At 37.7% G+C, this 27,639-nt stretch overlaps 1 protein-coding gene and 2 pseudogenes across 1 annotated transcript in view; all 3 read right to left on the bottom strand.

Moving 5' to 3' along the window:
- LOC139703668 (titin homolog) overlaps positions 1 to 23,872 on the bottom strand; it is a 138,199-nt gene extending 114,327 nt beyond the window's left edge. The window contains exons 1-12 of the mRNA XM_071607144.1: positions 23,840 to 23,872; positions 23,579 to 23,633; positions 23,330 to 23,484; positions 22,687 to 22,824; positions 21,806 to 21,901; positions 19,721 to 19,814; positions 16,689 to 16,762; positions 14,605 to 14,695; positions 9,547 to 9,575; positions 9,233 to 9,305; positions 6,811 to 6,884; positions 2,245 to 2,338 (exon numbers count right to left, since the gene is read on the bottom strand). Coding sequence (XP_071463245.1) covers positions 2,245 to 2,338; positions 6,811 to 6,884; positions 9,233 to 9,305; positions 9,547 to 9,575; positions 14,605 to 14,695; positions 16,689 to 16,762; positions 19,721 to 19,814; positions 21,806 to 21,901; positions 22,687 to 22,824; positions 23,330 to 23,484; positions 23,579 to 23,633; positions 23,840 to 23,872 — 1,006 coding nt within the window. The remainder of the gene's footprint in view (positions 1 to 2,244; positions 2,339 to 6,810; positions 6,885 to 9,232; positions 9,306 to 9,546; positions 9,576 to 14,604; positions 14,696 to 16,688; positions 16,763 to 19,720; positions 19,815 to 21,805; positions 21,902 to 22,686; positions 22,825 to 23,329; positions 23,485 to 23,578; positions 23,634 to 23,839) is intronic.
- Positions 10,110 to 12,182, bottom strand: LOC139703673 (C-terminal-binding protein 1 pseudogene; annotated as a pseudogene).
- A 1,456-nt stretch (positions 23,873 to 25,328) lies between the features above and the next one.
- On the bottom strand, positions 25,329 to 26,864 carry LOC139703676 (dehydrodolichyl diphosphate synthase complex subunit NUS1 pseudogene; annotated as a pseudogene).
- Between the last annotated feature and the right edge of the window lie 775 nt (positions 26,865 to 27,639).

Below are 27,639 nucleotides of genomic sequence, written 5' to 3'. Positions count from 1 at the left end.
TAATGCAAGTATATTCCTGGAATGCCCAAGGACAAGTTTTTTATGTTGAGGGAACAATAAATAGATAAAGGAACAACTAGCTACTTTTACAACAACAAATGCATCAACAATACTGATTCTCTTCTGAATATCTCACATGGATTCCACATACATTGTTGTGCCTGGTAGGTATGTGGGTGAGAAGTTTGTAGCTGCATGTTCCATGATAAAGTGAGATATAGTAATAAAACATAATCTGAAAGCTTGCAGAATGATAATATATCAATAAACTCCCTAACTTCAATATCATTGACATACACACACACACACACAAACAAACACACGTACACACACACACACACACACACACACACACACACACACCTGATAAATATCTTGGTGTTCAAGGACCAAACTCCCTAAAAACTTTAGGTGGAAAAAATGAGACTGGCATGGCATATCTTCAAAGTTATTCAAATATTCTCATAAAATGTCTGGCTGAAGAGAAAATTAGCTATCTGGAGATAAGAATTTATCTCAGTAATAAAGTACATTACTGGCAGGACAAGAGACAGGGTTTCATTTCAAAGCACTGCTATAGTAGTAATAATAATAATAGAAAATTTAGTTTGTGACTAGGGTTGTAGTTCAGTGGTAGAGCACTTGGCTTGCATGCCTAAGGCCCTGAGTTTAATCCTCTGCATCACTTAAAAATGAATAAATAAAACTAAAGATATTATGTCCATTTACAACTAAAAAAATAAAGCTAGGTTTCTCATCTGAATGAACCACATGGATGCCACATATATCATGGTACCTGGTAGGTATGAAGGGGAGAAGTTGGTAGCTGCACATTGCCCCAATTCTTCCAATCCATACTGGTTCCAATTATCTCTGGACCAGGAATAGTCTCACCTTTGGTCTGAAGGCAGATAAACTGAAAGAAGCTGGGCTGCCTTCTCTCAGTTTCAAAATGGTTCCCTCCAAAATTACCTAGAAAACTCTTTGGTTTCTACTACATTTTTAGAAATTCTACTTCATTTTTTCCTTCTTTTTAAAATTTCCAAAGAAACTTCTAGAGGCTTGTGTTTGAAACTGTGAATTTTACATTCTTTGGATTGATTATTCCCACTCCTTCTTTTCTCGCTATATAGGAAATGTATCATGGAAGTATAATTTGTATGTCTTTTTCTTTTTAGACCTTCTCCCTTTCCAAGATATATCCTCACAGGAAAGCAAGATGTATGCTTACACTTCATCTGCTGTCTCCTGAAGTATAGGAACAAATAGGGTTCATTTACATTTCCCAAAGACATCAGTTCCCAAGCTATGAACAATGTTGTCTGTGGATGAGGCTCTTTGGAATGACCTTAGCAAATAAAAGGAAAGATCTGCTGCCTCAGAATGAGCTTCTGAACATGGTCCCCAACAGTCAATGCACAGCAGTTTGAGATTCCCAGTGTGAACTTGGTCTTCTTCCACTTCTCATACTTTAACATGAATTCATCTCTCAGTTCCTCCCTATGAAGTCCCTCTAAACGAAAGTCTAAATGGAGCCATAATATTTCCAATGGGAATTTTAGATATCTGTGGTTTGGACATCACTCTATAACCATTCATATTTCTTTATATTTCCCCATTTCTGTTTCTGCCTTATATATTTTTTTGATGTTGTAGGTAGTAGCAACATGTTGCATTCTTTAAAATGTGTACATACATAATCATTTTTGCTAAAAGAGCTTAGGTCTGAGTGATTAGTTCTTCACTCCTCAAATTTTTTTCAAACCATACTAGGAAAGATTGAAATAATTTTACTTATGCATTAATCAACATTTGAACAGGAAACTTGCATTTCTTCCCCATTTTGAAAACCCTGTTTTTATTTTCCTTCTGATAGGTAATTTGAATTTCCTTTCCTTCACTGAGAACTATTGCTCCGTTTTTTTTTTTTTCATTGAGTCCCTTACTAACTACATGTCTCAATTTTCCTTCCTTCTTTCTCTATTTATTTTCAATTTTCCACTTTCCTGTGATCAAAGCATGTATAAAATGCAATTCATAATTCACTTCTTTAAGTAATATCCCTAATTTAATCTGAGCCTGAAATGTAATAAGATACACACATAGTACCTTAGTTTTTTCTTTCTAGTTATTTAAGAAAAACATTATTCAAACAATAAGAGTATACTAATGCTCATGAATGAAGGCAATATTCTCTCCAAAATATTTTGTAATTCATATATATTTATATATGTATTTTTTTACCTTGTATATGTGCATTTTCTCTATACTTTTCTCTTTGATGGGACACACCAGAATCACCAGAAGCACAAACCTCTGGCTGTTTGTCAGAAATACTCTGTAAAATTAATGTTAATAATGAGTTCTACAAAGATTTCATCATCACTCTTTAGTTATCACAATATTTCTAAGTGTAAAGTCATGGGAATTAAAAATTATACAAGTATATTGTAGCAACCACACTTTCTAAAAGAGATGCCATCCTACGCATTCCAGGTTAAGCTGAGCTCTTCTCTTCATCTGGCTGCTGATGGGGTAAAACCTATATGGAGTATATAGGAAATGTTTTCCCTGGAAATATAGTCAGTGACATGCATATTCCCCAAAAAAGTATCCTAAGTGTTTTATTAGCCAACTTCACATTCCCCACCAAACTATGCAACAGGAGAAAGATATTTAAAACTGTCTATACAAATGCATTTGATGTAATACAGAATTCAACATTTTTAACAGTGGATGCAATTTTTTGGTGTTAAATTATGAAGCTTGAACTGATAAGAGAGTTTATATTCTGTCAACTCGTGTAGGAATAAAACACTGTTGCACTTGCTTCCTTTGAGTCATCAGAACCTTTGAAAATTTCATAGATTTCAGTAAAATATTTATGGAGTTAAAATTGCATTTAGAAAAAGTAGAAGATAGAAAGAAAAACGTGTCTATATTCTGCTTGAATGTAACAGCACATGCAATTTGGATAGAATATGAAACTCTTTCATCAAAAAAAAAAAAAAAAAAAAAACTAACAGGTATTCCAGTGGAGAAAGGAGGCAGTACAGATTCATAGAGCATTACGGACTATTTCCAGAGAAGAAAGTCAGTCAGATGAACCAGTGTGTTGCTACATATGAAAAAAAAAAAAAAAAAAAAAAAAAACCTGGTGTAGAAAAACACTGGAGAGCTACTACAGACAGCCTATGACTAGATAAAACACACTATATTGGATTGGAAAGAACAAATGCAATCATAGAAAAAAATAGACAGCAACAGTGCTAGGGGAAATTAGTTGGGTAAAAGACAGGAATATGCTCTCTGGTTGGTGAGAAGACTCTCCTAACCAGTTAAGAAATAGCAAAAAGCAATACATCTCTGAACAAGATATACAAATTGCTTACAAAGTTAAAAAAAATTTCTGTGTTCAAAACATTCAGGGTGAAAACATCCAAAACTCCATTGATATTTCAGCTCACCCATTCAGAATAGCAATTATAAGTGCTGGTGAGGATGTGAAGAATAAAGTACAATCATACACTGTGAGACTAAACTTAGGACTTCCACTATGGAAAGCAGTATGGGTATTCCTAAGAATAGTAGGAATATGACCACCATATAACCCACACTTTTTCCACTTCTTGCCCTGCAACCCAACTAGCATACTTGCTTAACACACGAACTTCAATGTTTGATGCTAGTCTCAATGAAAATATCACAGAAATAGCCATGTACCCCATCAACAGAAGGATGTATAAAGAACATGTGGAGACACTGGACACTGAATTTGAGCAAACTAGTTTTTCATAATATATCATTATATCCAAATGAATCTCCATATAATATACAGAATGGCCCTATAATTTCCAAAATATAAAAATTATAACATCAAAATCTCCCTCATTTTATTAAAGGATAACACTTTATAGAAAAAAATTTCAATGTTATATAGATTATCCCCAACTCAAATTCAACATTTTCAGCAAAGGACAGTATTAGATTCTGCCTAATGTGTCAAGTAAAGTTGGATTCACTGCACAATCTTCTGAGGAGAATTGGATTTATTGTACAGGTGCGTCCTCACTCAGATTCATTTATCTAGGCTTTCTTGTAGAGATAACAGAACAAAAAGTCTTTCTTTTTGTAGACTTTCTAAAACTGAAAATTGTCTTTAAAGCAGTGAGTTGGAGGCACCCCACAACAAAAATCCCAGTAGATTTAGGAGAGGAACTGAGACATAGATCTTCTGAGTGCTCTGTGCAGGTAGAGCATAGCCCTGTGGTCTACCTAAAGAACATGAGGTCAAAATATATGGTCAATTCAAATGGTGGGGGGAGTTGCAGCTGTGTGAAAAAAAAGTGCCAGGGATGTGTCTGGTTGAAAACTGGCTGCATGCAGAACCAAATACAGATATATTTGAGCAGATACATCAGGTACAATCAACCAACTCCCTCATATAACATCAAAATCTCCCTCATTTTATTAAAGGATAACAGTTTATAGAAAAAAAAATTGCAAAGTTATACAGATTTTCCCAATTCCAATACAACATTTTCAGAAAAGAACAGTATTAGATTCTGCCTAATGTGTCAAGTAGAGTTGGATTCACTGCACAATCTTCTAAAGAGAATTGGATTATGTGTGCAGGTGCCTCTTCACTCAGGTTCATTTATCTAGGCTTTCTTGTAGAGATAACAGAACAAAAAGGTCTTTCTTTTTTTAGACTTTCTAAGACTGAACTTTATCTTTTAAAGCAGTGAGTTGAAGGCACCCACAACAAAAATCCTGGAAGATTTAGGTGAGGAAATGAGACATACATCTGCTGAATGCTCTGTGCAGATAGAGCATAGCCCTCTGGTCTATCTAAAGTGCATGAGGTCAATTCAAATGGTGGTGGGGAGGTTGCAGCTCTGTAAAAAAAAAGTGCCAGGGATGTGTCTGGTTGAAAACTGGCTGCATGCAGAACCAAAACATGAGCAGATATATCAGGTACAGTCAACCAACTCTGCTGAGAGCATTTGGAATTGTTGCCTCATTGTTGAGCACAAAATATTTGGAGAGTATCCTTAGCAATTTCAATAGAATCCTGAGGTCAAAACAATTTCAGAAGGGCCTTATTGTATGGACTCTCTGTATGAGAGATCAGGAACCACTGCATGTTTATACCTGTAAGATGCAGTAGACAGCTTACCTCCAAGAATGTTGGATGTTAACACTGTATGGGCCTTGGGAATGGACTAGCAGGAATGTGATGAAAACTCTGAACAAAAAATGTGTGTATGCCTGCTGAAGAGTTTCTAGAGCACAGGTCCACAGGGGTACTGCCTCTTTCAAAGGGTACTTTGAGAATAATGATAGTGTGAGAGAAGGGCTGTTTGAGAATTCAATTGACAGAAAAGTCCAGGAAAACTAGGGTAGAATTGGTTCCAGTGGTAATTTCTAACATTCACCAGAAGAAGTCACAGATTCTGCAAGCATGCCATATCTGCCATGCTCCCAGAGCGTGCAATGAAAACCCTTACAGACTTGGAGTATTGCACCCTCCAAGGTCTCTGACTGCAGAAATCCAAAAGATATCTTTGAATTACAGGCTTGTCTCCAGCCTCCATGGACCACAGGAAGTGTCAGGCAGTTTCTACATTTGATAGACCTACATATCAAAGTACAAAACAAGTACTGAGAGTAAGTTTTGCTGTGCAACTTGAAAAAGTTCTCTCAGCTTTTATGGGTGTGGCCAAAGTGCAATGAACAGAGGAGTTCAGCATGTACATTTAGAGTAGTTTTGATTTGCTAGAGATGTTGTTATCATCGATGCATGTATTTTTAGTCAAGTGTACATTGTTATTTATACTCCTTGTTTTCAGTTTGTAGTGTTTTAGAGATAATTAATTATATTTATTTTATTAATAGTTGATACATGTTTTCTTTTAAGCTTAGAGTGTTGCCACAGGCTGTTCTCTTCCCTTAAAGAGATGCTGGTGAGTGAAACTAGTACATAGGATATGCTCAGTTGCAGACTTGATGTTGAGATATGAACCAGCATAAGACATATTCCAAAGATAAATCTGCATAGTAGAAGGACATATGTAAAAGTGGACTAAAGGTCCACCCAAATGCATGCAAAATTTTAGCCTACTAACACACACAAGGAGACAAGATGACACTTTCAAAATTTTCATAATTTCCCAATAACTGCATCCATGTTCCTTTTCTAATATCCACTAACATAGTAGGGTTAAAAATATTTATTGATTCTATTGATTTCTTGCATCAAGGGAATTGAACTAGGAAGTTATCATTTGTATCCTAATAGCAAAGAACTCATCCTTTTGATTTTGATTCTATTAACTGGCAGTATTGTGTCTGATTTGGGCTCATTATCTGCCTCAACACAGACACTGGAGTCAAGAGAAAATGAAAGTTTTAACCTCTGCATGAATGAGAGACAATGTAAAACTAAAATTTTAAGCCATTGGAAATGATGATGTCTTAACTTGAATGTGTACAATGACCACTTCATACTTTCAACTGGTTATTCCTAAGTCTGGAATTTATTCCGCATCATTTAAAAATGCTACACAGATAAAAGCAAACAATATTTTTAAATATTGCTGATTTGCTATGCTAAAGTTTACCTTTAAGCTGCCATGATTTCTAAAGCTATTTTCATTCATGGTCATTTAAATACTTTTAGACTTAAAATTAAATTTTATATTTATACCCAAATGAGTATACTTTAAAGTAATTTCACTTGAAGTAATTTATCTTCCAAAGCAGAAAAAGATGAATAAACCAGAATTTTAACTTGACATATTTACATACCAGCTTCTGGTTATGTCCAGTTCCATCAGGTGTCTCATGGGTTTTACACAATGATATGTCAGAATGTGACTTTTCTAAAAAAAAGTATAGATTTATTAAACAGTTATAATGTGTAACAATCTGTGCAAATAAAAAGTAATAACATTTGTATCTTCTAAATTTTATTTATATTTAAGCTTACTTTTTGGTGAATAATTATTTTTTTAAACTTTTTAAATTGTTATTTGTATATGGATCTGAGGACAGTACCCAGGAACTTGTGTATCTTTGGCAGTAATTGTAGCACTTACTTTAAGTCCTTATTCCAGGCCTTTTTATTTGAAGACAGGTTTTCTACAAAGTGCCCTAACTGGCTGAAAAACTTCCCTTGGCCTGAATCAGTCTCCAAATATTTGCAATTACACATGTGTCCCTTTGTGCCCAGTATATATTGAGATCATTGAGGTGTAATTCTATTGAACCAGTACTTCATAACACCACTTGGGGAGACACTAGGGGTTCAATGCATATAATTAGACAAAAGTTCATCTACTCAAAGTAAAAGAAAATGTCATGAAAAAAATTTAAATTGCCAAGAAACAAGAAACATCATACTGCCTAGTATCTCTTCACACAAATAATAAGGTTTCAACAACCATTGGACATCAATTTTGTTGTCCCAAGTGATCGATCCCATTACAACTTTAGCAAAAGAATGCAGTGTTCCTTTCTGTTATTTTCCTTTCTTGACTTTTATCTTTTTTTTATCTTTTTTTTTTCTATTAGGACTCACACTGTTTGGTGAATGTTCTCTGACTGTCCTTATTATTCCAGACACAAATTGATTTTGCTCTTCCTAGGATTACCTCAGACAGTGAATCAGCTTTGGCACTGGAGAATAACCTCTTGACCTGAAAATTTTTCCTTTCCATTTCTAGTCCCTTGGCTCCTACACTTGAAGGGGCTGCTTTCACATCATATTGTCTCAACAGTTTATTTATTTCCACGCATAACTGAGTTTGTGGTAAAGCTGGAGGAGATAACAGGTGTCAGTTTGGTGTCCTTTCTAAGGATAGATATGAACACTGACATAGGAGGGAAGTTTTGAGACAGAGGGAGGGAAATGGAGAGAGAATAGAAGGCTCTAGCATGATATAGAAGCAATGTTAAAGGGGACAATATTTAGTAACCATGGGGATTGGCGAGGAGAACATCCAGAGAACAGTGCCAGTAGGGAAATGCTAATGATGCAAAGGTAGGAAGAATTAGTATTCTGAATGGTTTCTAGAAATTTAAGAGGCTTTGATAGTCTCAATGTAAAGAGGGTTGATGGTCATATATGCAGTGTAGTTAGACCACACTTAATGCTGTGGGCAGGGAAATGTGAGTGGCATGCACATAAAAGCAGTTGAATAATGAGAAGGCCACAGAGCAGTGTGAAGTTCAAGCAGGCCTGAATTGAGGGAATGTTTCCAGAAATACACGTGTAGGATGATTCTAATTAAATGAACAGTGTAAGGATCTGGGCTCCTTGGATATGAGATTCTGGTTGTGACTGTTACTTGAGATATCCATTGAGATGTATAATAGAACAGAAGAAATATAAATGTTGCTATCATTTGCCATGTAGTTTCTCCATGACAATATCTTCCTAAGTTGAGGGAATTCATTTACATCCTTGGTGGGCAATTTTCTTTGAACCTAGATATATCAAGCTGACCAGTAATTCCATGAAGTCATTGGGTGAAACTCAGTGGAAAAGTAACTGCTTATAATATTTGGATTCAGTCCCCACAAATGTAAGAAAAAAAAAGTATTTTTGGATTTATATCTCTTAGTCTAAATTGTAGGAAATCGTGTTCTCCCATAAACAGTGTTTATTTTATAGGAAATGAATAAATTAAAATTTGTGATACTCTATTGTGTGGATACTTCCTTTAGATATGACCACATGTTGGGTGAGGAGCATGGAATATAGTTTGCATATAGCCCAACAAATGTCCATGGAATTAGTAGATTTACTCAGTGTCATGATAGTTTATACTGTCTTCTAGATGTGCTTTTCCTGTGTTTCCCATACTGGCCTTGACCTACTGACTTCAAGAAAAATCTCTTTCCTTGGTCTCACAATCATCTGAGATCATAGTCCAGCTCTACCACAAGCTTTTTAAAACATGGGAGAGAAAGAAAAACCACCTCATAATCCTACAAACAGATATAATGTTGGAAAGTTTGATTGTAGAAACAGCTGACTTGGTTCTTTTTAACAATATTTTTATGCTTTTTCTGAAAAATTTTAATAGGTTGATACAAACATAGGCACTGATGTAATTAGGCCAAATTCCCTCAAAATATTTTATTAAAAAAGAAACGAGTGTAAAGTCCACTAGCATCTTAGATGTTTATTATAGTTCTCTGCAGAAAATTGTACTGCAAAAATTACCTGATTGTTTTGTCCAGGCTTCCCTCTTTGCTTTAATTGGAAGAAAATCTTTGCATTTCATGGCATTCTCAGTCTGCTTGCAGACAAAATAATTAGTAAATAATGTGCACTGAATCCAGTTTTCAGTGAATAATTTAACATAAATAATATATTTAACGTAAATGATATATCATGTTATTATATATTATCATATACAATATATTACTTATTATTAGATACATATATAATATTTTAATTTAACAAACAATGCAATATAAAATAACATAATTTAACATAAATAAAATAATTAAACACAAACATAGAAGATGATTTACCTTCCAGGAATCACTCGAGTCCCGAGATACTGAAAAGCAAGCAACAAAATTTGAATGTGACAGAACCACCATAATATTCCTGTTGAATTACTATGGAGCTGATTCTGGTAAATTTTACTTGATAAAATTTAGTTTGGCTTTGGGTGTTCTATGTTTCTTTTTTTCATTGTTAGGACAGTCATATGACAGAGATGAAGACAAATAAGGAATTTAAGTATAACAAAACATGCAGTTTAATTTCCAAAGTCAGATTATGTTTCTGATGAACATGAATAATAAATACCAGGGTCCATATACCCCAGTCCAGATGCAGAATTGTGGAGAGCACAGTGATTTCCAGTGAGACAAATAAAGGAGGAACATGAGAGTTTCAATGTCAAAACTGAATTAATAGTGTCATAGCAAATATCTTGAGTGAACCCTATCAGAATTTTTTAATTCATTTTATTATAACCATATTTCATGTCCCTTCATTTGACCTACAATTTAGTAAGCCCAAAGAAAGGATATGATTCCAGGCTAGAATAACATCATTTCTTTTTTTTTTTTTTTTTTTTTTTGGCTCTTTCTGGGACTTTTATTTCTTTAAAATAATTCATACAAATGGTTACAGTCACAAACATGATTTTAACCAAAATATTGCTAGCCTACCACATCAGCAGGACGGCATGGGCGCAGGCGGGACTTGGCAACCGCCGCCCCCAGGTCAGTCAGCACAGGGAGCTCCAGGCGCCCCCTCCTCTGAGCTGCTTGAGATGCCGTCTCCATTTGGAACAAGGGGGTTCATGCCAAAATCAGGAAAACAGCCTTTGTTGTTTTTCTAAATTATTCTAAAAATAAGACAAGCAGGTAGAAAAAACAGTGCACTGTGCGGCATGAAGGAAGCGGGAAGGACCCAAGTCCTGAGAAGGGGCCGCAGCGGGCGTCCAGCAGAGGGAGCTCAGACCACGGCCACAGGTCCCGCGGCTGGCTTTTGTTGACAGCTAAGCAAACGAATCCCCCGTCATGTCCTAAAGACTGCACACAGACAAGAACATCCACGAGAGAATTGACTACTAACTTCTTTTGCTCAACGAGGAACGCAAAGGACACAGGACAGTGAGCCAGCCCACAGGACGGGACAACTACAGTCGACACAGAGGCTGCGCTGCCTCGCGCCCTGCACACGCCTGGGCCAGTCTCTGGGGCGCAGGGCGCGGGCGCCTCTCTGCACACTCCGGGCTGGGGTGCACGGTGCCCTCCCCAGGGGCCGAGGCTGGAGAGCTCCCCGCGGGCTACAACTGATCACTCGTGTGGTCTCTATCCGCCTCAGGCTTGACAGTTTGGCCAGGAGAAGGGGCATGGGGTGGGTGGGCCACAGGGGGCAGGCCGTGGGACAGGGACATGGCGCTGGGTACGATGCCTTCCACTGCAGCCGGGATGCCAGTGGGGGCCACGCCCACCACGCCTGGGGGGTACCTGCTGTAGGCAGCCCCGTTGAGCTCAGGGTGCACCACGGCAGGGTCCATGCTGGCCCAGTGCGTGGCAGCCGTCAGGTGGTCCTTGTTGACGCAGTTTTTCAGGCTATCAGGGATCCGGCCTGTGATGGCTCGCCGGATCTCCCGGGCTGCCTCCTCCAGCATCTCGATGGACGCCTGCTCGCTGTACCACGCAGCATGGGGGGTGCAGATGAGGTTGGGCGCATCCTTCAACGGCCCCTGGCTGAGACTGAAGGGCTCCGACTCGTGCACGTCCAGTGCCGCGCCACGGATGCGTCCTTCCTTCAGGGCCTGGGCCAGCGCCTTCTCATCCACCAGCCCGCCGCGGGCTGTGTTCACCAGAAAGGCCCCTTGTCTCATCTGCTTGACGGTGAAGTCGTTGATGAGGTGGTGGTTGTGCTCGTTGAGGCCGCAGTGCAGCGTCACACAGTCGCTGTGGAAGAGCAGGTCCTGCAGGGTGCTCACTCGCTGCAGCCCCAGGGCCCGTTCCATGCCATCCGACAGGTACGGGTCGTAGAAGAGCACGCTGAAGCCGAAGGCCTTGGCCCATAGCGCCACCGCCTGCCCCACACGACCTAGTCCAATGATGCCCAAGGTCTCCCCGCGGATCCTAGCGGCTCCTGAGGCCACTTCGCGGATCTGCTCAACACTCTGGACCCGCGTGCCTTCCCGCAATGCCTGGTGCAGCCAAGTGGTCCGACGGTACAGGTTCAAGATGTGGCACATGGTGGAGTCCGCGGTCTCCTCCACAGATGCTGCAGGCACGTTGCAGACAGCAATGCCTAGGTCCCCAGCCGACTTGATGTCGATGTTGTCAAAACCACTGCCGATCCGCACGATTATTCGTAGAGCTTTGAACTTCTCCAGGTCTTCTCTGGTCAGCGTGATGGTGTGGTACATCAGGGCGCCCACCGCCTCGTTCAGCACCTTCTCATGGATCTCCTGCGTGGACTGCGCGTCACAGAAGGCCACCGTAGCCACGTCCTTCAGGATGGGCATCTCCACCGTGCAGTCCCGGCCGTCAAGCAGTGCCACCAGGGGCCGAGGGTGCATGGGCCCGTTCATGATCGGGGGTCGGACGCCTTCCTGACCATGGAGGGCACCCGTTTCCTTCCTAGAAGGCCTCTCTGCGCTACCCAGTGGCGGGGAGCCTCCTCGGCACGGGGCCCGGCCCGGCGGCGCGCGCCCGCCAGGGGCAGCCCAGCCTCCGACCGGCCCGGATCTGCCGACGCCGCCCTGCCGCTCCCGCGAGCACTGCGGAGGGGCCCGTGGACAAGAGCTGGGGGCGCCGCGGCATGGGGAGGCTGCACGCCCAGCGGCGGGCCTCGGGATCCCGCGACTTCTGCAGACCAACTCCGGGGAGGCCGCAGGCCCTGCAGCCCCGCAGGTCGCCGCGGGCCTCGCGGCGCCCCCACGACAGGCCCACCTCCGGACTTGCGCCCCCGCTCCCGGAAAAAGGCCGGAGCGACTGCGCGGGGCCGGGACCGCGGGGTGGCGGCGGCCTGTGCGGCCCGCGGGCCCCTTTGTCCATAACATCATTTCTCATCAAGAAATTTACCTTATGTAATTTGTTCAGATACACACTTCTATAATAGCAGCTAATTTATATATATATATATATATATATATATATATATATATATATATATATTTTTTTTTTCATACTAATGTGAGACCATGCTGAAACTTCTGTTCCTGTATCTTTCGGTTTATCTAATGTCAAGTTTCTTGATCCACTCTTGTGAAGAAATACAGTTTCTACATCTTAGAAACAATGTATGATAAACAAAGATTTAAGATATGGAAATACAAAGGAAAAAGTGATCTGAAAGCTCACAAAATTATCACATATCAATAAACTTTATATTTTAAAGTAATGCTATATCTACTAAGAATAGCAGTCTTGTTTTTCAAGGTGTAAAGTCAGTAAAGACTTCTGTTTTCAAAATAAATCTGGTTTACATATCTTTTCAGCTTTTCAAATACTTTCATAAGCATTATCAGAAAATTAATAGTATGGGGATGAGTATGTAGCTCAGAAATGAGAGTGCATTTCTGGAATGCCTAGGGCCAATGTATATTTTCTAATCAAGAATTAAAAAAATAAAGAAACATCTAGCTGCATCTGCATCTGAAATGCTGTTTCTTATTCAAATAACTCACATGAAAGCTGCATACATCTCAGTGACTGGTAACTTTGCATGGAAGAAATTTATATCTTCAGGTTGCTATAGTTCCCTCTGTTCCTACTGCCTCCAATTATCTCTGCATTAGTAATAGTTTCACTTTGGGTTTGATGAAGATACTATGAAAGCAGCTGAACTGCATTCTCTTAGTGTCCTTTTGATTCCCTCCAAAATTACCTAGCTACCTTATTTGGTTCTGTCCTCATTTTCCACTGCCTTTTGCCTTTCAAAAGCAACATCTAGAGCTCTGGTCATAATTATTTTCATTTTACATTCTTTGTAGATTATTCCCATATTTTCTTGACTACCAATATAGCAAATATGTCTTAGAAATATAATTTCTACACCTTTGTGACTTGAGTCCTTCCCATTTACCAAGGGACATACTCAAAATGAAAGCAAGATTTATGGTTGCACTTTTTTCTGGATTTATAATAATATATGTCATCCAATGTTTTTTTATTTAGTTTTCCTTAAGGGAAATCCTTTCCCTCACTGAAAACTAGGTCTTCTTCAGACCTGGATTAATGGAATCACCTTAGAATGTAATAGAAATGTAGAAGCAAAGACCTTCAGAGTCAGAATGAGTCTTTGAACATTATCCCCAACAGACAATACATTAAATTGAGAGCTCCAGTGTGAAGTTACTAGGCTTCCAATTCCTCTATCTTAACTTGAATGTAGCTAGCTCTGGATTCCTCCTTATAATATTCCCCTAAATGAAAGTTTACAAGAAGCCATAACTTTCCAAAATAAGTTTTAGAAATCTGTGAATATAGGGATCAATCCATAACCATTCTTACATTTTCTACTTCCCCATTTGCTGTTTCTGCCCTATATATATTTTTTTAATCCTAGGCAGTAGCAGTGTGTTGCATGTCATTTAATTGTATTTGTGGTAAACCAGTCAAATTTTCTGATTGCTCCTTCAAGACTCAATTCCTTTCCAATTGAGTCTAAGTTAGGAAGATTGGGAAAATTTTCCCCTACCAATCATTCAACTTTGGGAAAGAAAATTCACAAATTCTTCCCATGGTTTTAAATCCCTGCTCTTTTTTTTCTTCTCATATGTGACATAAATTTCTATTTCTCCACTGAGTATATCTGCTTCTTTTTTCCTTCACTGTCTTCCTGAATTTTCTACCTTTCTCAGTCTTTATCCCCATTTTTTTCCTCTGCTTTTCCTATTTCTACATTTTCTGTGATAAATATGTGTATATAAATGCAACTGCTAATTCAGCTCCTAATTTATACTGTGGCTTAAACCTGATAAGATACCTAGATTACATTTCTTTTTCCTTACTTCCTACTTAATAGATATGTTACTTGAATAGATATGCATATTTTAGATCAGAATTCCATCCAAATATTTTTGTATACTACATAGTTCTTACCTTCTCCATATCCATCTACTCTCTTTTCTCTTTGATAGGCCTTGCCAGATATATGAGAAACTCCCACAGTTAGATGATGCTCAGAGACCCTCTGTTAAGATTATGTCAAAAATTAGTTGCATAGAAATATCATCACCACTCTCTTTAGAAGTCACCTAAATTTCTAATTTTATAATTATGGGAATTAAATATAATACAAATACATTTTGAAAAGTGAAATGTTCCATAGAGGAACACAAAGTATGCTTTACAGATTCAGCTTTTTTTTTTTCATCTGGATACTCATGGGGTAAAACCAGGATGAAAACATAGTAAATGTATTCACTGACAACATACTAAAAGATGTGCATATATCCCTAAGCAACTGACCTCAGTATAAATACTCAACATTTTATTCCCCACCAAACATAGGAACACAGTAGAAAACTTATTTAGAACTCTTTTTAGAAATGTCTTTGATATTATACAGCTCTAAACATTTGCAACACTGGGTTGGCATGCTTCTTAGTGTTAAAGTATGATACTTGGTGTGATAAGATAGTCTGAATTATGTCACATAGAGTAGAAATGAAACACTGTTGTACTTCCTTCATATTGGTCTTTGAATTTTCCAAAACCTAACTTTCAGAAAAATATTTCCTGAGTTGAAATCTAGTTCAATAAAATGAGAAAGTAAGAATGAAAATATGTTGATATTTTACTTTGACATAGTATACCCACTTTGGCTAAAGTATGCAATACTTTTCATTGAAGAAAAACTAAAAAGTCTTCCAATGGAAAATGGTGGCAGCATGGATACATACAGTGTTTACTGACTGTTTCCATATATATGGAATCAGATTGACTGGTATGGGTGAATGCATGATGAAAAAGAGGGGCTGTGGGACTCAGTAGAGAGTCAGTACAGAGAGCCTGTTACCAGATAAAACCCAGAAGTATTGGCTTTCAGAATAAGAAAATAATTCATAGAAGAAAAAGTCTACAGCTGTGCCAGGGAAAACTTGATGAGTGAAAGATAAGAAAATCTCTAGTGGACTCAGGAGAATTTCACCAAACCAATTAGTAAGTGGAAAAAAAGAAGTGGACCATGAACTTGCATGTTGGTCAAGTTCAGTGGGGATTTGACACTAAGACCTAACCATTGCCCAGGCACATTACACAGAGAAAGCTATACAACAAAAGGACCCACACATAAAAGTGGAAGAGAAATCCATCTAAATGCATGCAAAACTTCAGCCTATTAACAGACTACATGAGAAAACAAGGTAATAAGACGTCTCCAAAATTTCATAATTCCCTGATGCATCCAAGGACTCTTTTTTATTTTTCTTTTTTAATATTTATTTTTTTTTAGTTTTTGCAGACACAACATTTTTGTTTGTATGTGGTGCTAAGGATCGAACCCGGGCCGCAAGCATGCCAGGTGAGCACGCTACCGCTTGAGCCACATCCCCAACCCAAGAACTCTTTTTTTGTAACATCCACTAAAGTGTTAGGATAAAATGCTTAGTGATATTTATTAATATCCTACATGAAAAGAAAATGAACTGGAAAATTACTGTTTGTACATAAAGGTCCCTTTCTAGAAGGTTTCTATTTGATCAAAAGGCCTATTGTCTGCCTCAACATAGACAATGATTTCAAGGGATAATGGAAGCTTTAACCTTAGCATTAATGACTGGTAATGTGAAATTAAAATTTTGAGCTATTGGGAATAACTGTTCTTTAATATTAATTATATCAGTGGCAATCACAGTTACATATGTTCATAATTTCAACTAGTTATTCATAAGTCTCATAGTTAATGTTTTCATCATGTAATAAGGTTATATAATAAAAACACAAACAATATTCAGAAAAAGTTGACTCAATTACTAGGATAAAATTTATTTATAGGTTGCCATGACTTCCAATGTTATTTTCAGATTCATGACCAATTAGATTGTACTAGACCTAAATATTAATTTATGATGTTTAAATTTCCAAAGAGTTTTCCAAAAGGTAATTTCATTTGACCTAATTTACATTCTGAATGTAAGAAAAACAGGATGAAACCAAGAATTCAAATTCACATGTTTACATACCTGTGGCTGATTATTTTCAGTGACAAAAAGGCTTTCTTCCTCTTCCTCTGATGTTACATCTAATAGTATATCTTCTGAAAAATGGACAGGTTTACTTAAGTTACTAAGGACTCCTAGAAAGTCTGACAGTCTATCAAATTAAAAATTAATAATAAGTTTTATTTTAGATGATCATTTATTTTTTAAACTACTTTTGTGTGTGTGTGTGTGTGTGTGTGTGTTCATATCTTGTAGTTTTATTCAGGGTGTTTTACCACCTTGGCAATCACTCTATCAATGGGTGGTATAGCCAAACCTATTGTACTTGGAGATAGGGTCACTCTAAAGTGTTCAGGGTGTCCTGAATCATGCCATTCACCCAACTCAGCCTCCTAAGAAGCTGTATTTAGGGGAAACAAACTGTATCCAGCAAATATTTACCACTTTTTGGAATGCTTTTACTAAACCAAAACTTCAAAACTCATCCGGGAAAAACTAGATGTCAACAGGTTTAATGCATAAAAATAACTCAAAGAATTATCAACTCCAGATAAATTAAAAGTTCCCAGAAATACTTAAAAAAACAGCAAAATATCAAAATTCACAGTTTGCTATTTTCTCCTCATAATAATAACTTTTCAACAACCACTCTTCATCAATATTGTTTTCTTAATGACTGATACTTTTCACACCTTTGTCAATGAATACCTTTATATCTAAAATGTTTTTTTTCCACTATTCTGACAAATTGGATTTTCTTCTTTTAGAAGTTAATCTATTTGTTCAGTCCTTTAGGACTATGGATATTCTTCCTGGTACAAAGTGTTTTCCCCTGCCTTGGGGCTACCTTAGTAATCCAACAACTATTCTACTTAGGACATACAAATTGACCTGTGAAATTACCTATATAAATCTAATCCATTTGTTCCTAGATTGTTGGGGATGTTTTTTATATCACTTTGGTGTCAACAGTCTTATCTATTTGAACTCATAACTAATAAGTTCTTGGTAAGAGGTAGTGGGAGAAAAAGGTGGCTTTTCTGGAGGTTGGGTTTAGGAGAAAAAGGTGGCTTTTCTGGAGGTTGGGTTGAAGAGAGACTTAAGGAGTGAGATTATCAACCAGAGGCAGGAAATGGTAAGAATATAGAAGGTTTAAATGGGTCAGTATTTCTATGACCTAATGGGGATGGGTGAGGAGTAATGACAGAGGACAGCACAGGCAGGGGAAGGGATAAAGAAACACAGTTGGGCAGAATTTTTATCATAGTAGATTCCCAAGAAATTTAGGATGGTTGGACATCCACATTCTAAAGAAGGCCGATGGTCATATATATCTAACTAGACCAATCTCAATGCTGTGGGCAGGTAGACATGAAGGGCCTGTGCATGAATATAGATGATTTCAAGGGATAATGGAAGCTTTAACCTTAGCGTTAATGACTGGTAATGTGAAGTTAAATTAATGAGAAGGCAACAGTGTAGTGTGAAGTTCATGCAGGCAAGAATGGAGGGAATGTTTCCAAAAATACAGACAATAGAAAAGTTTCGATATCCTATGTAGAAAGAAGTTTAATAAAATGAACAAAATTTAAAAAGCTGGGGCAGCTGAAATGCATCCTCTCAGTTTCCTTTTCATTACAGTCAAAGTTACCTAGCTTATTTCCCCTTCCCTTTAGATTTTCAAAAAGAATTTTCTAGAGTTTGGTCTTGAGTCATTTCCTTTTACATTCGTGGTTTGGATTATTCTTACTACTATTTCTTCCCCATACAGCAACTGTATGTTAAAATATAAATATCGAGAGATTTAACCCAGCAGTGCTATATGACTAAGCCTCATCCTTAGCACTATTTATTTATTTATTTATTTATTTATTTTTGAGACAAGTTCTTGCTAAATTGCTATGGCTTCACTAATTTCCTGAAGCTGGCCTTCAACTTGCAATCCTCCTGCATCATCTTCTGGATTCATTGGTATTATAGGTGTGTCACCATACTTGGATGGAAATATAATTGTTATACCTTCCTCTTTTTTTCCTTTTCCTTTGCCCAGAGACATGCTGGGAATTATAACTACATTTATGCTTTCACTGTATCTTGTTATATCTGAACTAACATGCAATGGCTCTTCATTTTAGACTTCCTAAAGTGTACATCATTCCCTTGCAACTCAGAATTTGGTGTGTGGGTAAAGAGCATTGGAACCATCTTTAAATATTTTAGAAATGTAAGCAAAGACCTGTTGAGTGAGAATGTGCATTTTGAATATGGTCCCCAACATATGATTTGCTAGAATTTGAGCATTCTTGGGTATAATTCATCTTCTACCAATTCCTCTAACTTAACTTGCCTCTTTAAAATCCTCCTATTTTGTTCCCAAATTGTAGGCATATTAGCATTCATAATCTTTCCAATGAACATCTTATCAGGTTATACTTTGCTGATCATTTCATGATATATCCTACCCTTTTTATTTCCAGATTATGTTATTCTTTACCATAATTACTTTCCTAGGAAGTAATTATGGTATACCTTTACTTATGGCAAACCAAATGTAGCTCTTAATGATCTGGCATTCATTCCTTCATTACTTTCCAATATTGATTAAGAAAACAGCTGTTGGAAAATTTTACTGTATCTCTCAAAACAGTTTTGGTGCTAAAAACTCACAAATTTTTCTGATGCTCTGCTCTTCTACTTTCTAATGTTTAATCTGAATTTTCCTCCTTTCACAATGTGCACTTCTTTTTCTTTTCTTTTTTTGTTGTCTGTCATCTTTAACATTCTTATTCTTCATTCTCTCTTCTCCCCACCCCTTATTTATTTCCAAACTTTCCTCTGATCTACACATGTCTTGAAATGGAATTCAACTCCACTAGAGACACTTTATATTTACTCTGTTGCTGAAACTTAATAAGATATACTACGTATTACCATTTCACTTTTTTTCTTACTACATACTTATTAGGTTCATTTCTTCAACTAATTGAATCTATTAGTGTCCATGTTTTAAATGAAGATCATACCCAATGTTATTTTAGAGTACATGGTCTTACCTTCTATATGTCTAGTTATACCCCATTCCGCTCCTTGATATGCATCACCAGATAAAAGACCAGTGTATTTCTGAGGAGGACTCAGAGACATATCCTGGCAAAAAGAATATAAATAATGAGTTGCCTAAAGATTTGCTAATCACTAAGGTGAGACCCAATTTCCCAGGTTGAAATAAATTAGATTTAATAAATAGAGAATTACACATTGAAAACTGACACATTTTATACCATAAGCTCATATATTCTCTGCAAATAGGGAAAATTTTACCTTCCTTTGGCTACTGAGCTTATAAACCAGAATAGAAGGACCACAGGGAATATTATACATATATATATATATATATATATATATATATATATATATATATATATATATATAGAGAGAGAGAGAGAGAGAGAGAGAGAGAGAGAGAGAGATAGATAGATAGATAGATAGATAGATATCTTTAAGAAAAGAGATCTATATTTCTTTTGGAAACTTTTATTGAATGGAAAACTAGCTTTATAATATGATGAAGTTGTAAGAAAAAAAGTTTCTTTATTTTACCTTAATATGAGAGCACACAATAAATAGAATCTCCATTTAAGAAAAAACTACAAAAAGGTATACCATGGAAGAAAAATGGTGGTTTAAAATCATAGTATGCTTAGTGACTATGCCCTGAATTTGAGTCAAATAAACTAGTGTATGTCTTTGCAATGAGATAGAGGGCTGTAGGAAAAAAAAACTGGAGTGCAAATGCAGGGCCAATGAAGTACATAAATATTATATTTTAAAAATAAATAATAATAATAATAATAGAATAATAAAATAAGAAATAGATTGCAGCAATGTTAGGTGAAAACTGGCTGGTTCAATGAGGGGAAGCTCCCCACATGTGAGCCAAGACTCTCTGCAATTTCAAGAAAATCATGTTCATCTAAATTCCAATAAACAGTTTCCACAAAGGAGGAAGTTTGTTTATTCCTGAGATGTCAAGGGAGGATACGTGTACTACAGATTTTCCCCAGAAATATCAAAGTGCTTGTCCAGGAATCTTTTCCACTCAGTGTCCTTTTCCTCTGCTTTCTTCACAGGAGATCAGAAAACCCAGTCTTTACTTTCTTTTATTTATAATACCCCACTATGATATGATTTCACTAGTTCAGGAGGCACCCACAACAAGAATCAGACTATGTCTAAAAGAGAAACTGAGACAAAGCTCTGTTGGAACCTCTGGGATGCTGTAGTCATTCATAGTCACATGGTCTATACAAGGTTTAGAAGCTGAGGTGAATTTCATTTAAATGTTGCTGTAGGAAATCTGATAGGTTGGTTCTAGTAGAAAAGTTGCTGCTAGACTCTCCACAGAGTTGAGCTGATCTTTCATGTCTGACCACCTTACTGTGCTCAGAGGCATTTGAAGGAATAAACCTTACTTCTTCCCCTGAAACAATATTAGTCACTTCCTATGTAATTCAAGTATAGCACTGAGGGGGCACCCCATTTAGAAAGATTCCATTGTTGTGACTCTCTGTAAGAGAATCATCTTCATGGTGTATACCTCTAAGACATAGTGACCACCTCTCTATACTGGAATTGTGGATTTCCACCCTACTTGCCCAGGATCAGAGCATAGATTGACAGGGATGTGCTGAAAACTCTGGTCAACAAGGAATGTGGTCTGCTGCTTGGCAAGTCTGTAAAATGATGGACAGTGGGGATAATTCTGTTTTTAAATTGGTGTTTTGAGATTAGGGACAGGAACAGAGTTATGTTGTGGGTGGTTTTGTGAGGTAGAAGATTCAGGGAGGGCTGGGAAGAGTTTCATGGAGAACTTGTTGTCTAGATTTTCACAAACCAAACATGGATCCTGAAATCAGTCCACCTCTACAATGCTTAGAGATGGAGCAAGCCCCACAGGGGCCTAGAATCTTGAATATCCCTGAACTCACTGACAGTCAAACTCTAGAATTGGGAGTCTTCAGTGCAAACTGGCCCATAGGCTGCTTGTGTGACAATTTTGTTGACAGTTTCTATTATGACTACACTTCTATGGTTATATATATTATTTATATATAATATATATATAGTTTGTGATTCACCTCTTGTTCTGGAAAGGGTTCCATAACACTCCCTGGTAGGCAAGGATGAAAGGATTTCACATTAATGTCTCCAAAAAAAATTCTGGCCTGTTTGGGCTAGAATTGAGAAAAAAACAGCATAAATATAGTTGCTCCACAGAAACCTCCCCAAACTGGTGTATTATACAACTAGAAGTTGTGGAAACAAGTGTCTACATTTTAGTTACATCAGAATGAAGAAATTATATACTTTTCTTGTATTTTTGTGGTTTTTATAGTTTTTATCTTTCCAATTCATATGATCTTTTACTGTTTTATTAGTTTTCTTTGCACTTGCTTTGTTGTCTCTCATCTGTATCTTCTTAATTTTTATTTTGTGATTTTTGTCTTCATTCTCCTTCCTTTGCCCCTCCACCACTTTTTTTTTGTTTGTTTTGGCACCAGGGATTGAACTCAGGGTATTCATCCACGGAGCCACATCCCCAATCATTTTATATTTTAATTAGAAATAGAGCCTCAAGGATTGCTTAGCCCCTCACTAAGTTGCTGAGGTTGGCTTTATACTCATGATCCTTCTGCCTTAGCCTCCTAAGATGCTAGAATTACAGGCATGCACCAGTATTCTCAGTCCATTTTTTGCCTATATATTTTAATATTAATTTTGGAATCACTAGTGCCTATTTTTTGTACATTGTACATTATCACATATCACTTCTTATCAGTTATTAAAGTTAGAAATCATTTTAAATAAGGTTTTTTACAAGTTAACATGTGATTTGCTTCCAGCAGATGCACACTCACTCAGACCTCGGTGATCAGGTTGAGAACCAAGGCAGGCTTTCCTGGTGTGGAGCAGAAGACTGGTTGAGGAAGGGGTTGTAGGGAGGATCTGTGGCTCTCACCAAGGTCCAGAAGAGGCAGTAGAGTTTGAGAGTGGTGAGGATCACACAAAGGCTCAGGAATGATGACAAGTGATGGGATGTCAGGTCCTCAGAAGGCTCTCCAGCTCCAGTGCATCCTTGTTTCAGCTGGCTGAATCCCTGTTCATTTGCTCTATCATTTATACTAAATTTGGGGGCTTTTGACCCCCCTTTTTAATCCTTATGAGCTACCACTGGATTTCTCAGTGACATTATTTATCCTGGGATCAGAAACATCTGGTCTGGTGGTCTCCACCCTGATCTTCTGGCCTTTCCCTCTTATCAGGCGAGGACAGCCTGCCAGAGGCTTCACTCTCTTTTATCACGGTGAGGGGAAGTAAATTGTTTGAGGCCATTCTGGAGGGATCTGTGGATGTGCCTGGTGAAACTGCAGGTCTTTTAAAATGAAGTTAAAATGGAGTTGCTTAGGCTCAGGCCTAAGGCCATCCTGACGATTAGTCCCACCACATTCTATAATTGTTAATGGTATAGTTAAAACTGTTGCTATCCTTGTTATTAGGACTCTATGGCCTTATATTTATTTCTAGGTTGTTTGGTATCATTATGTGTATATGAGAGATGATATGCAAAAACAATAAGAAAAATAATTTTTTAAAAATCTTACCTTTGAGCCAACTGAGGAAGAAAAAATATTGTGATAGTTCTTTATATTGATTTCCTCCACAGGAGTGGTTTCAATCACATATTTCTTTTTAATATCCACATCACAGTTTCCAGGTAATGTTTCAAGTTTGGGTTCCTCAGTTTCATTTATTTCTTCTACAAAAATAAAAGCAAAATAGAGAGTACAGTAAAAGCTCCATAATTTTAAATCAATAATCAGCTTGCAATAGATACTGTTCAAATATTTTACCATCATTCTTCGATTCATTAGTGTGAGGTAATTCTCCATTTTCTTTGGGGATATCCTAGGAAGGAAAAAAATATTTAGGTGTAATAAGCACCAAATTTGAAAAATTAGCTTAATATTTTCCATTACTGCAGGATATAAGAGAAGGAGAATATGTTTCTGAGCCATTCCAATGTAAACTCAATTTAATCTTGCCACTTACTAAGCTATGTCTGCTCATGGGGTGAGGATGATGAGAGATCTCCAAAATGTTATTCCCCTTACCTCCAAAATAATTTCACAAATACTGACATCCATTAAATTATTTTATTAATCCAAATGACCTAGGATGTAATTGGAGCCATCCGTAGTTTATAGTGCTTTTGAAAAAAAAAAAAAATTTAGAAATTTAAAATAATTATGTGTGATATTTTTCATGTGTTTTTGTGACTTATATTGGCATAAATTATCTCTTGAGGGAAAATATGAGACCTAAGCTTTAAGAGTATCTTATAAATAAAACTGATAGAAATCACAAACAGTATGAGTTCTGTCCATCTTGTGTGTTAAATAGCTAAAAATGTTAATATAAATGTTGAGCCTTCCAAGATAGAGAAGAATGACAAAAACCACCTCGTGGGGGCAATAGCACTGAATGAAAACCTCACAGTTACTAAATGGAAAGATTAACCAAATAACCAAAGAATGGAGACAGAGATGACTCAAAGAACATACAATGAAGAGAAGTTTTCTTCAAGAGAATATTGAGTCTTGGATTAAATAATTTTAAAAAAATAAACAAGGAGTGTGAAACAAATGTTCATCTTAAGTCCAAATCTGTGCTCATAATGAGAGGATGCTTGAAGAATATTCTGGTTCCTACTTTCATATTTATGAAATTTCCCTGACTAGTTTGCTTCTTCTTTTTTTTTTTTTTTTAGTTTAATCATTTTTATTTCAAGTGTATTTTTAAAATCATAAATGGGGTTTTATAATCCAAAGTTGAAACATTTATTCTTCATTACTTTAGAATCTGACAAGCAATTCCAGACCATGCTTTCCAAATTCAGTCTTCTTTGCTGTTTTTCAGACTTCTGAGACCTAGTATTTACACTACTCCATTTTAAAAGTACAATTTTAGATAACTACTGTACACTTGTTGTAAGAGAGTTTTCTGAAAACAGACCATCAAATATAAAGTATGGTTTCTGTCCAAGGATCAGCAGTGAGGGGAAAATATTAAACACCTTTCAAGAAATCATTTATTCATTTAAAAAAACAGAACCAATGAGTTCTCTGTCATAAAAGAGAACATATAAAATTAATCTAAATTATTTTTGTAGACTTTGGTAATATTCTTCCCCACACACAGGTCTCAATCCTACTTAATTTTTTATGCAAAGTCACCACTGGAATTTACTGGAAAAGAAAAAAAAAAATCCCAGGTGTTATTTTAAAGATGAATAGGTTACTACTAAGGAAAAGAGCTGCCCTAATAATTTCTCTCAAATGCTCATTTTAAATAAAAATAGTTACTGGAAATATTTTTTAAACCAACTTTGGATAGTATGCAGCATACTACTCATTACACAAAATAGGAAATCAAAACTTTTCTAGGAAATTTTCCATGTTTACTTTTAAGATTACAACTTATTCAACTTTTTTCCCTTTTGACTGCCTAATTCAACATTTAATTTTTTTTAAATTCTGCATTTCAGTGTAGCAAGAGTTCTTTTCAAATGTTCTTCACAACACAGAACACAGACACCAGAGCAACATTCTCAAGTCACATTGTTTAACTACAATGAAGTAAGAAATGAAAGTGGACGGATATCTCAAGATAGATATTCTCTCTCCTCTGAAGAGGAGCAAGCTTTTAACAAGTGAGCAACACAGAACTCCACTCCCCTGCAACTCCCTCAAACTGAGAATACCTTGATTTAATAATATATTATTTTTAAAAATTAAAGTTTGGTCACTAGGAAAGACTGAACAAAAATTATTCCCTTCTCCCCAAACAACCCAAACAGTTCTAGTCACTCTCTCCCTCTACTCCCCACAAAAACAGGGAAGTGGTAGGGGCCCAAAGCTTTATATCTGAAATCTTGGCTCCTATAACATTGCTATATGCTCAAAGTTGTAGATCTATATATTTCATTATCCAATACTTCCCCCATTTATAAGTTTAATTCCATACACACACACATACACACACACACATACACACACACACACACACACACATACAGCCATACACTCACTCTCAAGTAAGACACTTTTTTGTGTTTGTTGATAAATTATGAGGAATATGAACTAGGTGTGCACAGGGTTTCATAGGTGCTTTGTAAACATCAGAGTCACTTGGGTCCTTTTCTCCAAAAGCCTGAAATCAAATTATGCAACCAGGGATCACTACTTTCCCAGACGCTGTTCACAGGCTGCATATTGACGAAGGGCAGAGAAAAAGTCCTCATAACTGATGTTTAGGTGGGAAGGCAAAGAGACAATCTCAGTCAATCTGATTTGCCAGGGAAGAAAGCCTAATGTGCTGTCCACAGGACCAAACTTCAATACTAAATCAGGATCAGGGTAACCATTTGAACTAAGTAAACTGTCTAACGTATCTACATCCAAATCTGTAGATCTCTTTTGCTGCTGGGCTACTAACTGGCAAAAGTCCTGAGCAGCTCTCACAATATCTGCTTTTCCATCTTCTGGGGACAGCACCTTCACTGCCAAATGGCAATTTAAAACTTGATCATCTTTGTCATTACTATTTGCAAACCCCGGTGAGTATTTGGAACAATCTAGGCCCAGAAGTTCCTGCTGTTGTTTTAAAATTTCATCCATCAATCTGGAATTATTTCTTTTGAAAATACCTTGGTGGTCGTAGACGCTAATGTAGGAGATCCCCACAGCCATACACCACACCACGATGCTCGCGATGTCCGAGAAGCTGGGCTCCTGCTCCTCCGCGGTGATCACCAGGCCCATATGTACAGTTAGCTTCTCCAGGGAACGGCCGCCGCGCGCCAGCGCAGCCGGTGGTGGGCGGCGGCCGGACCCTGCCCCCCGCGCGGGTGCCGGTGGTGACGGCGGTTCCTGCCTACTGCCAGGGGCTTATGGAGCGCAAAGCCGAGCGGCGCTAGGACCGTGGCGGAGGCGGCACGGTAGCAGCGCCTCCAGATCCAGTTCCAGGTGCCGAACCCAACGCGGAGCCAGGAGGTGAGCGTGCGGTGCAGGCAGAGCAGCGCGTGTAGCACCCGCCACACCAGCTCGTACAGCCCCGTCATACTCTTGTGGCGCTCGGGCGCCCACCCCTCCCTCCCACCCACACCCGCGGCGTGATGGCTTTTTATCCTCCCCTGCTGCCGTCGCGGGCCATCACTCCGCGTCCCCCCACCCCCCGCGCCCGAACCCCTTTCCACTGCCAACACTTCACCTCGCCCCCGCCGCCATCTTCCTCCTCCCTTAGCGGCCCGCCTCCCTAGTTTGCTTCTTCTTTATGGCACTAATTCAAGATAACTCGCCTGAATTTATACATCCCAGATAGCAAAAGAAAATTCAAACTTAAAGCATATTTTTAGAATTCAGTAGTTAATTAACAGTCATCTCATGCATGCTATGTTATTTAGAACACTTCATTCTGTAGAAATTTTTTTCTAAGCCAGGTGTGGTGGTGCACCTCTGTAATACCAGTGGCTTGGGAGGCTAAGACAGGAGGATCACAAGTTCAAAGCCAGCCTCAGCAATGGTGAGCCTCTAAGCAACTCAGTGAGACTCTGTCTCTAAATAAAATACAAAATAGGGCTTGGGATGTGGCTCAGTGGTAAAGTGCCTCTGAGTTCAATCTTTAGTACCAAAAAAAAAAAAAAAAAAAAAAAAGAATTTTTTTCATGTGTTTTTACACATTTATTCATGTTCAAAAAATTAAGAAGCTATTTTCTTACATTTGAACTATATTGTAGCTGCTCCAGGATATATGTGAATATATTTATTAACCTTGACTAGCTTATTAAAATTTAACAAGCTTTTAAATGAATATTTAAATAACTAAGTAAAAAACTTCTAAAATATGAGATCTC

Source organism: Marmota flaviventris, assembly GCF_047511675.1.
Source record: "Marmota flaviventris isolate mMarFla1 chromosome 5 unlocalized genomic scaffold, mMarFla1.hap1 SUPER_5_unloc_2, whole genome shotgun sequence".
NCBI lineage: Eukaryota > Metazoa > Chordata > Mammalia > Rodentia > Sciuridae > Marmota > Marmota flaviventris.
This window is presented reverse-complemented; position numbering and strand designations above follow the sequence as displayed.